Consider the following 16803-nt stretch of genomic DNA (forward strand, 5'->3'; position numbering starts at 1 on the left):
TGGTCCTGTGGTCCCGTGGCTGTGTGCCTGCTAGACCCAGGCAGGGACTGCACAGCTGCCTGGGCTGTGTTATGAGCACTGCAGCAGAGCCTCCTGCAACTCTGGGCCAGCTGCCAGTGGGCCATGGCTGCACAATTGGCGTTTGGGCAGCACTGCTGTCATGTCTTCTGGTGTCCCCATGCTGTTATCTGGGAAGCTATCACCCAGAAGATGTGCTAGTTGTGATGGCCTGCTTTGAACCATTGAAGTGTGTCCTCTTGGTCCCAAATGGCCAGGAGATCAGCCACCTCATCTGCCCTCCAGCTGAGTCCCTGGTGCTGGCCCTGGGCAGGTGTCTGCCCGGGCCCTGCCACTTGCCTCACTAGCAGAGATCCTGGTGTTCCCTGTTTAAAGATTGCAAATCTCTGGTTAAAAAGCCCAAATTATCTCATTAAAATACCCAAGGTCCATGTTCTTCCGTGATTAAAATTAAATGCCACTACATAGAGAGAGATCAGTTGGGCAATGTTTTATTGATATATTTACAATTTTAAAGCAATTTGGAAGCCTACCAGTGCCTTTATTATTGTAATAAAATGAATTCTAAATATTTATACACTTTGGTGTTTGCTTTTCTTTTTTTATCATAGAAAAATCAGAGCTGCCCCTGCCCCTTTTGCTCACTAGGATGCGGAGCACTGAGTAGCACTGATATGCCAGTGCCCTCACTCCTGACCCGCAGCCCCAGCCTGCCCCACACTAGCTCCCTCTTGCCAGCAGCTCCATCCAAGCACCAGGACATGAGTCCAGCTGCAGCTGTTCCACTTGCTGCTTTGTGGCACTGAGCAGTGCCAGACCTTGCTGTTCTGCTCCAGGCACCTGTGGCCAGGCCCCTTCAATCCCCGTGCTGTTCCAGGGAAGCCCTCAACTGGGGCGCAGGGACTGGGCTGGGCAAGCCCCTTCCCTTCCAGGCTGGCCTCCCCCTTCACAGGCTACTCTAGGGGAATAGGGGGGCTCTGAGCCAAGCTCTGGTGGTTTCTTCCATCCAGACCTCTCCCCCAACCCCTATTTCTCTCTCTCAAATACACCCCTGCTGCCACCTGCACCCCTCCAGGACTCTACCCTCTGGCTCAGCCATTAGATTCATTTTCACTACATAAGTACACTGAACAGCCCTCTTTGTCATAAGTAAGTTAGGTTAAAAAACTGTGAGATTTCTTCTGGGACAATACCTTTTATCCTGGGATTCTACAGTATAAGACCTTTGTCTCACTTGAGTATTTGTGAGGGATCGAAGATAACACTTTTCCCTAGGACAGTCTGGACCAATTCAAATGAGTTTCAATTCAACTTATATAAAGACTATCCCCACTCTTGTTTGCATGGGAGTCGAAGTCCCTCTCCCCATCTTCTCCCTGCCCCCCTAAAAATTAGAGCTGGGATAAACCCAACATCTGTTTTTAACACTAGCTGATGCTCCTTTTGAGCGTTTAGCCCGTCACCTCCAGCCAGGAGCATCAAGGCTTTTAAGTGTGGCTATGGCACCATATAATTGTTATTTGACTTTTCTAAGTTCTCATCTTAAACTGATGTTACATCCCACTTATCACCCCTTCTGTCAGGAGCCCTATCTCAGCCTCTGTTGAGGCGGCAACAGCATCTTCTGATGAAAAGTCTGCGTGTTTACTCTTTAGACAGTTATAATCATGCCACATTGTCAGCATTCAGGCTTGGTCGCCCGTTAGTAACAACCTTTCCAGCTGCCCTGAAGGAGGGAGTTCTGAGCAAACACTGTGCAGGATTGCCGATTAAATAGGTGACAGCCGCTGGAGACAAGAGCCAGCTCAGAGTTTTTATTTCAGGAAGCCATTATGTATGTGGGTCTAGGCTTGGCTCCATGACTGATCAGACATATGGTGCCCAATCTCCTGGGGAAACTTTTGCTTTATTTGTAAACATAGCCACCTTTTAAATTTATTTTTATTCTTCCCCTTCTGTCTTAGCCATAGAGAGCATGCAAAAAGGCCAAGGGCTTGTCTATATACAAAAGTTGATCTGTGCTAACTAAACCAGTATCGCAGCTCCTACTTGGGATGGATACTGGTATAAGCACCAGTATAATGGTGCTTATAGCAGTATAGGCGTTCCTGATGGGAAAGAGGATGAATTATACCCATAGAAGGCACTTTACACCCATTACAAGTGGGTCTGCATAATTAGTCATCTTGGCTTAATTATATTGGTTGTTAAAAAAATCACACTCCTGACCAAATTACTTATGCTGTTAAAAAGGGGTACAAACAAATGTGTACACCACAGGGAAGAATAGAAACAGTTTCAAGTAGAGTTTTGTTTTGTGTGCCTTGTTGGGGAAGAGGAGGGAAGGGAATTGTGCCTATATTTTTGAGAATGGATATACAAAAAAAAATACAAGAGTCAGCTAGTCCTGCAGCAATGCAATCAACCCTTTACCCCCAGCTGCAGTCCAGAATCTGAAGATATGCTACACTCCTGCAGCCATGTCAAATGGCTAACTGATTTTGCACTCTGATTTCTTCTTTGAAAGAATTTTACGGTTCTGTCCTTTGTAATTCCAGCAAAGACGAAGAAGGGGGGAAACATAGAACATTTGTTTGGGAACTGCTGTTTTATTCCTGAATATGGGTCACTTGCTATGTGATTTCAATCAACTTTCATAATTGCCTTGGGCCTCTACCATCTTCATAAAGGCCAGCCTTAAGAGAGTGGAGCCTCCTGGCAGAATGAATGCACTCAGATCTATATGTCAGCTTCTTAAGAGGGTCTGGTTGGATGTTCAATCTGAAGCTTTCTTTGATGCCCTTGTTGCACCACTGAAGCTTTTAGCACTGTGACTGCTGACAAGAAAGATGCTCTGTAATTCATTGGTCTCCCAGTGTAATAATGTGTGTAGCAAGAAAGCCACCAAGACCAAACCAGTGCTGGTGGAGGCAGCTGCTAAGTTTGGTTATGAATATCTTCATTCACAGAAGTTTAGGGCTGGAAGGGACCTTGTGAGATCAGCGGTCCAGCCCCCCTGCTCTTAGGCAGGAAAGACTGCTGGGGTCAAATAACCCCAACAAGGTGTGCATCCAGTCTCCTTTTGAAGATCTCCAGCATAGGTGCCTGTACCACCCCTGCTGGGAGTCTATTCCAGAGTCTGATCACATGAACTGTGAAGTTTTTTCTTGTGTCCAGTCTGAAACCTTCTAGGAGTTTGACTGTTGCTCCTGGTTTTCCCCTGGGGTGCTTTGGTGAATAGTTGTTCACCTAGCCCCTGATGCTCTCCCCTGATAAGTTTGTAAGCTGCCACCAAACCCCCAGGAAGACTTCCCTTTTCCAGGCTGAGCAGTCCCATGGCTGTCAGCCTTTCCTCATATGGTTTGCTCTTCAGGCCTCTAACCATACGAGTGGCTCTTCTCTGGGCTCTCTCAAGCTTTTCCACATCCTTCTTGAAGTGTGGCGCCCAGAACAGGATGTAGTACTCCAGCTGCAGCCTCACCAATGCCAAGTAGAGCAGGAGAATAACTTCCTTAGTTTTTCTTGAGATGCATGCCAGCGTGTTGTTTGCTCTGCTAACTGCAGCATCACGCTGGTGGCTCTTCATTTTATGGTCAGTTGTGATCCCCAGGTCCCTTTCAGACATGGGGCTAACCATAGGCGACTGGTAGGAGGATACAGGGGAGCATGTGCTCCCCCTGACAAGGCCGCCCCCATCGCCAATGCCGCTGGCAGCTTCTGCGGGTGCTCACCAGCCCTGTCCCCATTGCCAGCAGCTTCTGCGGGTGCTTGCCAGCCCTGTCTCTGCCGCAAATGTCACCGCGCACTTCTGCAAGTGTCCTGCCAGACTCAGGAGGCACTAGTAGCCCATGGTACTAGCTAGCATAACACCACCAAGCCTGTAAGTTTGTTGCAGATTTTCCCTCCCCAGATGGAGCACTTTACACTTCTCAGTGTTGAACAGCATCTGATTCTGGTCCGCCCATCTAACTGATCTGTCTATGTCTGCCTGGGTAATCAGCCTACCCTGATGTGTGACCACACATCCACACAGCTTAGTGTCATCGGTGAACTTTGCCAGTGCTTTTCACCCCCACATCCAGATCATTGATGAAGATGTTGAAAAGCACTTATCCAAATGCTGAACCCTGGGGGGACCCCACTGGCTACCTTCCACCAAGTCAACAGAGTCTATTAGTACTCTGTGTGTCTGACCCCGCAGCCAGTTTCCCACCCATCTGACCATTGAATTGTTGAGCACATAGTCCCCTAGTTTTACCTTGAGAGCCTCATGGGACACCAAGTCAAAGGCCTTCCTAAAATCCAAGTAAATGATGTTAACCTCATCTCCCTTATCCAAGTGGTGAGCAATCTGGTCATAGAAGGAGATGAAGTTAGTCAGACATGACATACCCATGACAAAGCCATGCTGGTCATCATTCAGAATTTTGCTTTCTACTAGCTTATCACATACGGACTCCTTGAGAATTTGTGGGGAGGATTTTTCCTGGGATTGAGGTCAGGCTGGTCAGCCTGTAGTTTCCTGGGTTCTTCCTTCTCCCCTGCTTGAAGATGGGCACAACATTGGCCCTCTTCCAGTCTTCTGGGACTTCTCCTGAGCACCACAAATTCTCAAAGAGGTTTGTCAGCAGTCATTGCTGCTCTTGTCTTGTCACTTAGTAACAAGCAGCCGATGGAGAGGTTTAGAGTATCAGTCCTGTAACCTCCCAGCCTTACATGGCATCTACATTTCACTGTCATACAAGAAAGTTGGTAGACCTGACATTCTGTAGTCACAGCATTGTAAAAACTTTGATGTCACCGTGTCTCCATAGAGACCACTGAAGAGTCTAGACATGGTGTTGGCTGATGGATCTACAGCTTTTGAACATCCTCCAGCACCATCTGTGATGCTTTCCATGTGCTTAACAGTTGCTCAGTATCATGGCTAAGACAGGTTAATACAGTAAACCCTCTTGGAGTTGCATCCCCCTTGGAGTGACAGATTAACCAGCATTTACTGCATGGAGCTAGTTATCATTTGCAGTTGAACGTTGCTTGATAGCTGTGGCCAGAGGCAAGATTTGGTCTGCTTCTTCTAGCTTCTCCATCTACCAGACAATACTGTTATTGAACAGTAATGATGACAGCCTTGTTAGACACCTGTGGAAATAAGAACCCATGATGGGTGTCTACCATGAACTCCAACAGATGTCTGTTCTGGTATAGAGCTCTTCTATCGGTTATACAATCTTCCAATGGATGCCAAATTGCCTCACCAGATCCCATGAGCTCACTCAACACACTGAGTCAAATGCCAGAAGTCTATAAAAAGCACTGTGTGCGGTGTATTAAATTCAGCCATCATCTCAGAAAGCTATCTCAAAATACGAGTAATAAGGTTGCCAGATCTAAAGCTTCACTGAATAATCCCAGCTTTTATTGTCAAGTGCATCACTGCTCTGAAACATTAACACAACTAAAAACTTTCCTTGGGACTGGCAATAGTGTAATGCTTCTACAGTTGCTACATTCAGCCTAACACTTTTAACAGAGATACAATAGCATCTCCTCCTTTTTAGCAGGCATGGTATCATTGTTTCAGGTAGTTTGGCAGAGCCTGCTTAACCCTGGCACAGCAGGACTCTTGCTTATCGTCTTACCCCGATGTAGCATTTCATTCTTCCCCACAACTCAGTTTATGGATCACAGTTCAGAGCCATTTTTGGTTGAATGTTGTTCTTGATTGTACCACAGGGAAGATCATTCAAAGATGCTCTGTAATTGACTATCAGAGGCTGTACCTCCTTTGCTTCAAATGGAATGGAAAGGTTCCAGTGAAGTCTCATTTCTTCAAGCAAAAGGAGGTCTGACTTGGTCTGCTAATCAAGGCTTGCAAAATGGGCTGATGTGAGTTTCCTGCCTTGTGTGCAGGTTGTAAAGGCTTCATTCACTAATGCTCATGAAGTGTTCTGGAATTACTGTAAGGCACTATGCAAGAATAAAACATTTTGCATTAGGATCTTCCTAGGAAAAAAATCCCTAGTCCTGTGACAAGAAAGCATATCAATGATGGCTAAAGTTAGTCACCTGAAAGTGCATCTGTACATTCATAGATCACTTTGAAATACATTTGGCTGAAAATTTTTAGAAGAGTTTGAAATGTTGATGAAATGCCATGGTTCATCTCAGCATATTTCATCTAACACATTTACTGCTAATGCATGGTGTGAGCCATTGGGGAACCCAAAGTCTCTCTTACTCTCTCACTGTGGTACATTGCAGCTTTTGAGGCTTCTCTACCTTTGTAGAGTGTTGGGCTACGTTCCACATCTTGTAGTGTATGATGAGATGGGCCTTCTAACCTTAATATCTATTGCATGCGATTGCAGAGAATTGGACTTTGAACAGTCCCTCCCACTCAGACCCAGCCTTAGGGGTGGGCAGCATGTGCAACCACCCACGGTACCATGATAGGGAGGCTTCCAACAACACACACTCACTCTCTCCTCCCCCCCCTCCCCCCACTTGTGCTGGGGGATTTTGGTGCCAAGGGGCTGGGTAGAGGGGCCTGCCCTCTTCCCCTGCCCCCCACATGCCCAGAGCTGATTGGAGCCAGTGGGGTAAAAAGTCCCCAGATAGCAGTGGTGGTAAGCATTGTCAGGCAACATGATGAGCCAGGAGAAGGGTGCCAAATGCTGTGCCAAGGGCAAGGTGGCTGTGCCCAGCAAGAAGGCAGTGTGGTGGGGAGACCTGGTTTGTGCACCAAGGATTTTGCCATTGCTGAGCTACAGCCTCCCCTGCCTACTACCACTACAGCTGAGGGTGCAGGCTTGGGTGGTACTAAGCAGCAGCACCCTGCCACTTTGGCTGGGCTTCCTGTGGGGGCAGCCCTGTCTCCTGTCCACCCACCTACCCTTCATGCCACCCTCAAGCCCTGCCACCTAGCACCAGGCCAGCATCTTGGGTGAGTGGACACACGCTGCCCCATGATAGCCCATAGGGTCCCTGCCACCTACATCTGTGGGCATGTGTGCCCCCCATGCACGCATGCACACATCCCCCCCACACACCTCACAGCCCCCCTGCACCCAATGTACACACCCCTTACACAGTGTGAGTGACTTGTAAGTGGGTACTGAAGGAAGGGTGATGGGGAGGTTCCAAAATACAGTGATGCCCAGGGTACTGTTTTCCTTAAGGTTGGCTCTGCTCCCCCCTCCTACATTCCTTTGTTATATAGGGGTCTTTCTATCAGAATCTGGGAAGCTTGTGGTTTATGGTTAGACCTGGCCCAGCTTGGTGAGTGCCCACAGGTAGTGTAAACATCTACTTCCTTGTGAAGTGAGTGACATTAGATAATGCCCAGCACTCTCCATGTTCCTAGCAAGGTGTGTGTACATTTGCAAACACCCTAGGCTGTGGTTATTCAGAAGCAGTGTTCTGAACCCAGTAGTAATAGCAATTGCAGCCTCTTCTGCTCTTATTACAATTGTTTTATTACTAGCAACATTCAGCTGAGGACTTAGTCAAATCCAGGCCTGAGGGGTGTTACTACCATGACAATGCGTAGTGCTTTGCTGTGTGATTTCAGTGGGTTCAGTTCGGCCCTGATTAGGAAACATGCAGTTAGGCAGGGAGAGAATTGTCTTTGGAAATAAATTGTCCCAGTATTGGGTCTGTGAGGTATGGTGCACCCTTGCTGGGAGGTGACAGGTTCTCAACACTTTGCCAGCTTGAGTCTGTTTTTTTGTCATGGTCCATGTCATTCCCAAGCATCTTGGAGACCAATCCAACGTTCACTGAACATAATGGTCTTTCCAGGCCTCAGATGGAGCCTTGTGTGATTAGGATGTCGATGGGGGACAGTCATTGCAAGGCCTGTTTATAAACACATTATAACCCTGGAGTGTGATAGGAAGAAAAAGCAAAATGTGAGCCAAAGCAACCTCTCTGATCCCTGGCTCAGGAGAACTGGTGACAGCAGGGGGGTCAAAGCTATGGGGATTGGAGCATCCTTTCAAAAAAACTCTCACTACTGGAGCAAGGTGGGAGGTTTATTGCAAAATTCCTGGATGTTTCCCTTAGCAGGAGTCACAGCAGAGCCTTTTGCAAAATACCTGCTTGCTGAGGGGAAAAGGAAAGGCTGGTCAGAAGTCCCTGGGGTCTGCATGTAAGAGATGAGATGTACTTTACAAAGAAGGAGGAATAAAATGAAAGGGACAGAAAGAGAAAGAGAATGCACGTGAACAATGGGCCAGAATCTGTGCTGGTACAAACTGGTGAAACTCTGTCTTTGATGGGCCTAGACTGACTCTCACCTGCTGCATTAAAAAAACAAAACAAAACAAATTTCTACCTTACAAATAATATGAATTATAGCAATAATTCAGACAATGAGAGAGCCTGGGTGGTTCCAAGCTATTCTCCCTCCCCCTCTGTGCTGCCCCAGGTCCCCAGTACATGTTCCATCCCTGGATAGTTGGGATGTAAGCAGAGGGTTTTATTTATAGAGAAATTGGCAGGGGTGGGCATGTGGGTGTGGGTGGAAATGAGTGACGCTGATAAGCCCTTTGACTGCATTTTATTTTACTGAGGTTCTTAACAAATAATCTTTCTGCAATGCAAACCTCCCTTATCAGGCTAATGCAGATTGTCTGAAATCCTTATCTTCATGGGCCAGTTAGCTGGAGTGATCCCCTTTTCACAATGAATAGGGAATCAAGAGCCGAACACAAGCTTCCCTCCACCCCCGCCCCCTTCTTCCAATCAGTGCCGTTTACTGGCAGTGAACAGAGCAGCTCTGATTTCCAAACTCATAAATAACGCAAGGGCTTCAGAATTGAACTACCCTTTCTCTCTGCACAGTTGTTCAGCTATGTGGACATGCTGAGGAGAAGAAAAGATGGTGAGGGGAGGAGGGGACAGGTAGGGTACATAGTGTCCAGCACAAAAGGTCAGTTATTAAAACCGCATCTCCATCCCTCCCCAAAACACACACTCCACCACTCTAGTCACTTGTGTCTGTCTGACACTGTCAACATTTGCCGAGAGGTTGAATGAGTTGCCCTGGCCTACCAATAGCTCCATAGCTGTGGTGCATGTGCATGTGCTGGAGGAAGCAGCCGTTCTTGTTTGCGGAGTTAAGAGAAGCCAAGATTTATGGTGAGAAAAGTACCTGCTGCTCAAGTGAAGCTTTTCTGTCTTTTCTTATCCATTTGTTTTTTTTCAGGGGGTCATCTTTGTGTACCTGGGAAGGGGAAGGGTAGCAGATGAACAGAGCCACAAGCTTTCCAAGGGACAAAAACATGGAGGAAGAATGATAGTTGCCGAGAGGAAGTTTTATTGGTCTCCAATGGAGTTCAGGGTAATATACAACATGGTCTAGCTGCAGGAATAAGGGGCAGAGAAGGCAGGTGCTGCTATTGTCTCTGTATTTTTAAAGTATGATCCTTCTCAGCTGCGAATATTCTTCATTACGGGAATATTCTTCTCAGCTGCGAATATTTTTCGTCACGGGAATGTCTTGAGAAGCCAGAAGCTCAGGCCTATGTTCTAGCAACTTGTTCCTGTAGCCAGCGTATGCCAGCAGGTGGGGGGGATGACCCGGAATGCAAGGTGTGGTCTTGTCTTTCTGCTTCCTTATCAGATCTGGTGCAATACATTGTGTGCAAGTTACTTAACCTCTCAGAGTTTCTTTTTTTGCTCATCTGTGTGTGCCTTGCCTTTTTTAGGTGCCTTATTTACTATCCTCTGTCCATATAGAGGCTTCAAGGTGTTATTGTGTTATATGACCAGATGATGATGACAAAGAGAGTGACCCCATTGGGTGCCTTTGCATGAGCAGTGAGGCTTCTCCAACATGCTGGAATTCCAGAGTGTCAGAGCAAACTTGATTGAGTCTGCTGGAGCGTGGCAATTGCTGCTCTCCAGCAGCTTCCTGCATCTTGTGTATCTTGGTGGTGGGGGTTCTTTAACTAGTTCAAGTGCCCCCATCACCATTTTTAAGTGTAGGGACACTGACACATGAGACACGGTGGTGCTTTAATTAGAGCGACTCTCACAGTGCAAGGACATGACAGCTTGGCCATTACTTTGTTGACATCTGATCAAAGCCAAAGCAGCAAAGACCATGAAGTCATCCAAATCATAAGCAGAGATGGCCATTCTGGACTTTGGACACTGACCTGGACTTCCAAGATGTTGTTTTGAGTGTTTATCTAATGGACAATCATTGTGTGCTTTCTGGGAATCTTGCCAAGCATGAACGACGGCGGCGAGTGGGCGACCGCCCACAGGCAGCTGTGGTAATGTCAGTGGCAAAGGCAGGCTGAGCGGGGACCACTTGCAGGCAGCCGTGGCAGTGTTGGCTGTGGGGGGGGAGGTGGTGAGCAGTGAGCGGGGACTGCCCGCAGGCACCGGTGGCCATGTCAGTGGTGAGGGGGTACAGCGACTGGCCACAGAAGCCAGTGGCGGGGGTGGGGGGCGGCCCGGGCACATGCCCTGCCCCCCACCCCCCGCCCTCCCTACGCATCACCTGTGTTGCCAAATTAAGTCACTATTATGATCCTGTAGTAGTTGAAACCCTTGCATGATCCTAGCCACTAGCTAGATGGAGAGTTGGTTTAGACTTTCCTGTGGGGTTAAGATTTCAGTGCATGGAGTTCTGATGGCCCAATCTTCTGCAGGTTTGGAGAAGGAGGTCTGGTTTCCATCACCTGAGGACCCATCCCAAGGTGCTTTGTTTACCAGGCCATTTATTTACAATGGCTATTTCCCATCTGTTACTGTTGTTTTGTATTTTCCTTCAAAGACAGAATAGAGTTCCTTTCCAGTGCAGAAATCGAAGTAAAAAAATAAAACAGCCTAGCATCCTTCACCTGGCTCTCTTTCCATTTGTTCAGACAGTTATGTGCCATGACTCATTTATACTCTTATTGTTATAAACTATAGTTAGAGAGGAGAAGGATTAACCGTGCTGAGAGCGTCTTCAAGTGCTGCTGGTACATGACTCCTTCCATACCACCAACATGGACAACAGTGGTGTGTGACTATCAATCTGGACCTAGCTGGGGCATGTCCCTGGAGGGAAAAGCTCAGAAATTCAGTTTCAGGTATCTTGTAAATGAGAATTTCCACTGGTGGATTCAATTTAGGCTGGATTAGAGTTTAGGATGGATTTAAGCAGGGAATTGAGCAGGATTAGAATGTAGGATAGCGACAAAAATTAAGGACAACAAAAAGTCCTTCAGGTATATAAGGAGCAAAAGAAAGGTACAAGGTAGCATAGAAACCCTACAGGACAAAATAGGGCAATTAGTGACAGAGAAGGGGGAGAGAGCTGAGCTCTTCAATGTGTTATTTGCATCTGTATTCCTAGACACAAACCAAGACAAATCTCCCAATTGAATTGTAGATAGAGGCAGGAGGGACACTAGCCCACCAACTGTTAGCACAGACTTAGTGAAAGGACTGGATGTGTTCAAATCAGCGATCCCAGATTAACTTCATCTATGGGTGCTGAAGGAATTGGCCAGTGTCATAGCAGAGCCACTGGCATGGCTGTTCGAGCATTCATGGCACTCGGTTCAGGTCCCAGAGGACTGGAAAAGGGCCACTGTGGTCCCTATTTTCAAGAAGGGGAGGAGGGAGGAACTGGGAAACTATAGGCTAGTTAGTCTCACCTCCTATCCTTGGCAAAACTCTGGAAAAAATAATTAAAGATCACATTGGTGGGATCCCAGCAGGGAAAATAATGCTGAAAGGAAATCAGCACAGATTCATTGCAGGTAGATCCTGCCTGGCTAACTTTGTTTCTTTTTATGACCAGGTCACAAAGTGCTTGGACGCAGGAGTCGAGGTAGATGTCATCTACCTAAACTTTAAGAAGGGCTTCAAGACACCTTCTTCTGTTCTCATAAATAAACTGACAGGCTGTGATGCAGATGATTACATGGTCAGGTGGGTGGCAAATTGGGTTAGGGGTTGCACCCAGAGAGTGGTGGTAGACAGGTTGATATCGACCTGGAAAGGTGTGGGCAGTGGAGTCCCGCAAGGCTCGGTCCTTGGACCGGTGCTATTCAATGTCTTCATCAGTGACTTGGATGAGGGCATGGAGAGCACCCTGTCCAAGTTCACAGATGATACCAAATTATGGAGCAATGTTACCACACCAGAGGGTAGGGAGCGGATCCAGGTGGATCTGGACAGTTGGTAAAATGGGCAGAACAAAATAGGATGCAGTTCAACAAAGAAAAGTGCAAAGTGCTGCACCTGGGCAAAAAGAACCACCAACACATTTGCAGGCTGGGGGCTGACCTTCTCAGCAGCACAGCAGCAGAAAGGGATCTTGGAGTCATAGTTGACTCCAAGACCTGCAGGCAAGGCCCTATGAGGAGAGACTGAGGGACCTAGATCTCTTCAGCCTTTGTGTGAGAAGGCTGAGAGGTGACCTTGTGGCTGTCTATAAATTCATCAGGACAGGGCAGCAGGGAATAGGAGATGCTCTATTTACTAGGGCACCCCTTGTAGTAACTAGGACCAATGGCCACCAATTGATGGAGAGCAGATTTAGTTTGGACATTAGAAAGAACTTCTTTACAGTAAGGGTTGCCAGAAGCTGCAATGGGCTTCCAAGGGCGGTGGTGCTCTCCCCTACCTTGGGGGTCTTCAAGAGGAAACTGGACAAGCACCTGGCTGGGGTCATCTGGGGGTTGGACTCGATGATCTGCTGAGGTCTCTTCTGGCTCTAACATCTATGAACTAAACAGTTCCCTTTTTGTGGAGACCAGGTTCTTTTTGGCTTGGTGGTTCAGTGGAAGTGTCAAGGTTATGCTGTCTGGTGCTTTTCCCAGTCCAGACAGTAAGGCCTCTCCAAGCCACCTTGATTTTGAACTCTTGAATTAAATACCACTCCTAGTCTGGAATACTAGTCTCATTCCCTTAACCCTAGCTCCAAAGTAAGGCAAAGTCCTGAAGCCAATGACAAAACCCCCATTGATTGGAATGGGACCAGGGTTTCACCTTGTGATTATCTTTTTCTGTTTAGGACTGGCCAAAAGCTCACTTTAACTCAACGGAAAGACCTTCCAATGACTTCAGTGGCATTGGTTCAAGATCCGAGAGAGAGAGTAATCTTTTGTTTTTGTCTTTTTGAATGCAGAGCTGGGTCTGTCAGAGGTGTAAGGGTATGTGTGTATTCCTTCCAATGCTCATCAGTACTTTAGCACAACAAGCTAAAGGCACATCACAAGTTTTTAAAAAGGTAGAGTAGCGATACACCTTATAGACTAACTGAATCAGAGACGTATAAGCTTTTGTAAGCAAGGCTCACTTCATCAATGCTAGCAATTCAGGTGGTTGGTAAGGGTCTGCCCTGGCTGTGGGGAGGGTCCTTGATAGCATGATCTCTGTCGAGGGATCTGTAGCAAATTAACTTGTTTAGATTTATTCCTCCCAGAAACTTTATACCTTGGCACTTTAGGCATCTTGCATGAGCATTATTTGATTTTTTTATTTATTTATTTTTTAATGAGATTTTTGGGGGTTGGGTTTTTTGTTTTTTGTTTTTTTGGAAGTGGATTTTTCTTGGCGTTTGAATCATCCTGATCTTCTTCTCTGGAAGCACATTCCAAATTCTCTGACCCAAACAGCATGAGGCCTGTATTTCCTGTGCACTTGACTTAACTCCTAGGCTAGACCATTGAAATGTTTCAATGGACTGTAACTACTGGGGGTAGCCATGATATAATGCCTGTGTTATGAAGGGATTACAGGTAGATCCATTTTTTTTCTAGGTGGTTATGCCAACATAGATAGGAAGCCATATGTGATTATGATGATATGGTTCCTTCTACAGATGGAAATGCAGCACAATAAGGGTACAGCAAAGTGCCCCACAATCTAATGTTCTACAGCATCTTTATATAGATACAGAGCTGGATCCTCCTGTAGTCTGCTTAGAAAGGGAATTTTTGGATACTGTAGTTTGTGAATGCCCCCAAAATATTGTCTGGTTCCCAGTGGTGGAAAAGACATAAAGCAGTGGATACTTCTTAAGTCTAGCTTTCTTGCTTATGTGGGGCACCTTAGGTTGACCAGCTATACTTCTGTTTACATCGGTGATCTCCAACCTTTTTATGGTTCAGATCACTTTTTGGAAGTAAAAGGCACCCTAGGATCTACCGTGCCCGTGCCCCCCCTCCCCCCCCCAGCCCAGCAGCTGGGGTCGGGCCCCGGCCTGGCCCAGTCTGGGACTCTCTGCCATCCAAGGGCATGTATGGGGGAGCTCCTGCCACTGGGTGCAGCGTGGCGGAGGCCTGTGCCCCCCCCTGACCTGTGCTCCAGGCGCAGCAGGCAGTCCACAGCAGCAGCAGCTTCATCCCAAAGCACAGGTAGGGCGGACACAGGGCCCCCACCGGGCTGCACCCAGTGGCAGGGGGCCCCCCCCCCCCCCCCGTGCCCCTGAGCGACAGAGTCCCAGACCCAGCCGGGCCAGGGCCTGACACCACATGAGTCTCCGCTGCTGAGCTGAGCTGAGCTGCACATGGCTAGTTGCAGCAGGGCTTGAGGCACAGCAGCAGCTGCTTCTGCCGCCTCCACTTCTGCCCCTGCAGAGATGGGGAGGGAGTCCCCTGTGCTCCTGGGGTTCCAATCCTCCCACCACCCAGCCGGGCTGGGGCCCTGCTTACCTTCCTCTGCTCCTGGCTGAGCCGCACGGTCAGTCACTCACCGCGGGGGCCTCGATCTGGCCCCCACCCTTCCTTCCCCCACAAATTGACCTGCTGGAGCTAGGGGTGCCGGGTGTGCGCATGCACGTGCACCCAGCTGTCCATCCCCCAGCCCAGGGATCAACCGGTTGATCGCAGTCCCCAGGTTGGTGACCACTAGTTTACATGGTCCAGTAATTCAGTTATGAATGGATAATATCCCCATCACATGAGGTCACCCCATTTTTTTAGCCCCAAAAGAGATTTTAAAAGTCTTCGGTGATACAGTTCCAATTCTGTGCATGCTGTATTGTATTTTCGCTCACCCTACCTCCCAGACCCATGGAAGTTTCAAAGGCTTAAGTAGTTGAACTGTCAAGTTTCAGGTTCAGGCTTCACTAGGTGAAATGATGTTAAAAAAAATCCCATCACTCATTTTCCTTCTAACAAAAGAAATAATATTGTTTCATATCCAAATGTTACAGATTCAAGAAGCTTCCACACAGCTGTTCAGCTTATTGGGCCATCCATACCATTTAACTAGAAGCCTCTTTTTTTTCCCTTCTTCTTTTTTTGGCTAAAAATCTTTCAAACCTGCAAGCCCTCTATTAGTATTTGTAATTCCCCAGGGTAAAAACAAACAAACCAAAAAACAAAGCAATGGTTGCCTCACCTTGCAGTCTTTTAACTTGTTTTATAGGTTTCAGTGCTCTGCTAATGAGTTTACTTGCTATGAGACTATCATCTCTAAAAGTCTGTCTAGAACCTTTTTAAAATGTTCCTTTGTTCTGAGATGCTCCTACGTGGTCCCCTTTCAAAGGAGGCCACAAATTGGTTTATTTTGGAGTTGTCGCATAAACGACTTTCTATGCACACAGGAAACTTGAGGAGGTTCCGGTATGTATAGCAGTGATGGTAATTTTTTATTAGTTTTGGTAGCACAGTAAGGTAGTGAAAAGCACTGGTGGGTTGTAAAATATTTCCACATCTTGAGTTTTGAAATGTTGTTAAATTGTTGTACAATTGCAGCTTCGACTTCATAGTTTCCACCATTTTGTTACTAATAATGCTGCTTAGACAATTTGTTTCATGGCTTGTTTAAAAGTTGTTTCCCCCAGTCCATTTGTAATTTTGAAGCTCCTGCCCTTCAGCAAAAATGGCTTCAATGGTTCTGAATATTTGACCACTTGTCTTTTGAGCCAAAGGCCAAGGCACATTTGTTGTTCTTCTCCAGGTACTAGGCTGGCACTGCCTTAGCCCCAGGATACTTGCCCCAGCTCCTAATTCAAGGGTCACTGTGTTATCATGGGAGTAGATGAGTTGGACTGGAATTTAAAGTAAAGATCTGCAACTGGACAGTTGGGTTCAGGGTCAAGGTAGCTACTGCTTGGTGCCTGGTTCATTCTCTTCTGTGCCATCCAGTTAGGGATATGGGTAATACCGGGTGCTAGTTCTTGCACATGCAGGGCAAGCACCTCCATCCATATTATCTTTCAGGCAGATCTCCATGGCTGATCCAGCATTATAAATCATCCAAATGGAAGGCAACCAGGAACAAGGCAAGTTGGCCCTTTTCAGAAAATGATGACCCCTCCTGATAATGCTAATGGGCCCAGCTTTCATTCTAGCTTCCTCAAGACTAATCCAGACAGATCAATTAAAGGCTGTGTACACATGAAACAGTATGTCTCCAAAATCTCTCCATCCCCACCTTGAGGATCCCAGCAGAGTTAGCCAGAGCTGCAGGTGCAATCTCTCTGCAGGGTGGTGAGAGCAATGAATAGTAAGGTTTTTAGCTCAAGCACACTAAGGCTGTTTAGCAGCCATTGGATAATCCTCTTTTAATCAGATTATGTAAATTCCTACTTCAACATCCCCCTTCCACCCCCTCCCCCTCAAGCTCTTGTCCCCCACTCTCCAAGCTGGAAATAAAAGCCACTCTAAAAGAAACATTTAAACTGCAAAAAGGCAGCTCTGCTGAGAGAGGGAGGGATACCCAATGTATCTGGCTTGCAAGGAGCAGTAAAACCAGGCTTTGTTTCTGAGTGGACGCAATCCCTGTTTGCAAAGGCAAGGGAAAATGCAGGAAGGGGCAGGG

The 16803-nt window shown here is 47.1% G+C and overlaps 2 protein-coding genes across 4 annotated transcripts in view; both read left to right on the forward strand.

The window, feature by feature from the left end:
• Positions 1-16803, forward strand: part of FKTN (fukutin) — a 69221-nt gene that overhangs the window by 33545 nt on the left and 18873 nt on the right. The gene's annotated exons all lie outside the window — the stretch shown is intronic.
• TAL2 (TAL bHLH transcription factor 2) overlaps positions 1-16803 on the forward strand; it is a 57327-nt gene that overhangs the window by 18066 nt on the left and 22458 nt on the right. Inside the window, exon 1 of one of the 3 annotated variants that reach the window (XM_025202658.1) lies at positions 9033-9162. The exons of the other annotated variants lie outside the window; for them this stretch is intronic. Within the exon in view, the coding sequence (XP_025058443.1) occupies positions 9160-9162 (3 nt within the window). The 5' untranslated portion in view covers positions 9033-9159. Of the gene's footprint in view, positions 1-9032; positions 9163-16803 lie in introns of those variants that run through there. 3 annotated transcript variants of the gene reach the window in all.

Source organism: Alligator sinensis, unplaced genomic scaffold, assembly GCF_000455745.1.
Source record: "Alligator sinensis unplaced genomic scaffold, ASM45574v1 scaffold560_1, whole genome shotgun sequence".
NCBI lineage: Eukaryota > Metazoa > Chordata > Crocodylia > Alligatoridae > Alligator > Alligator sinensis.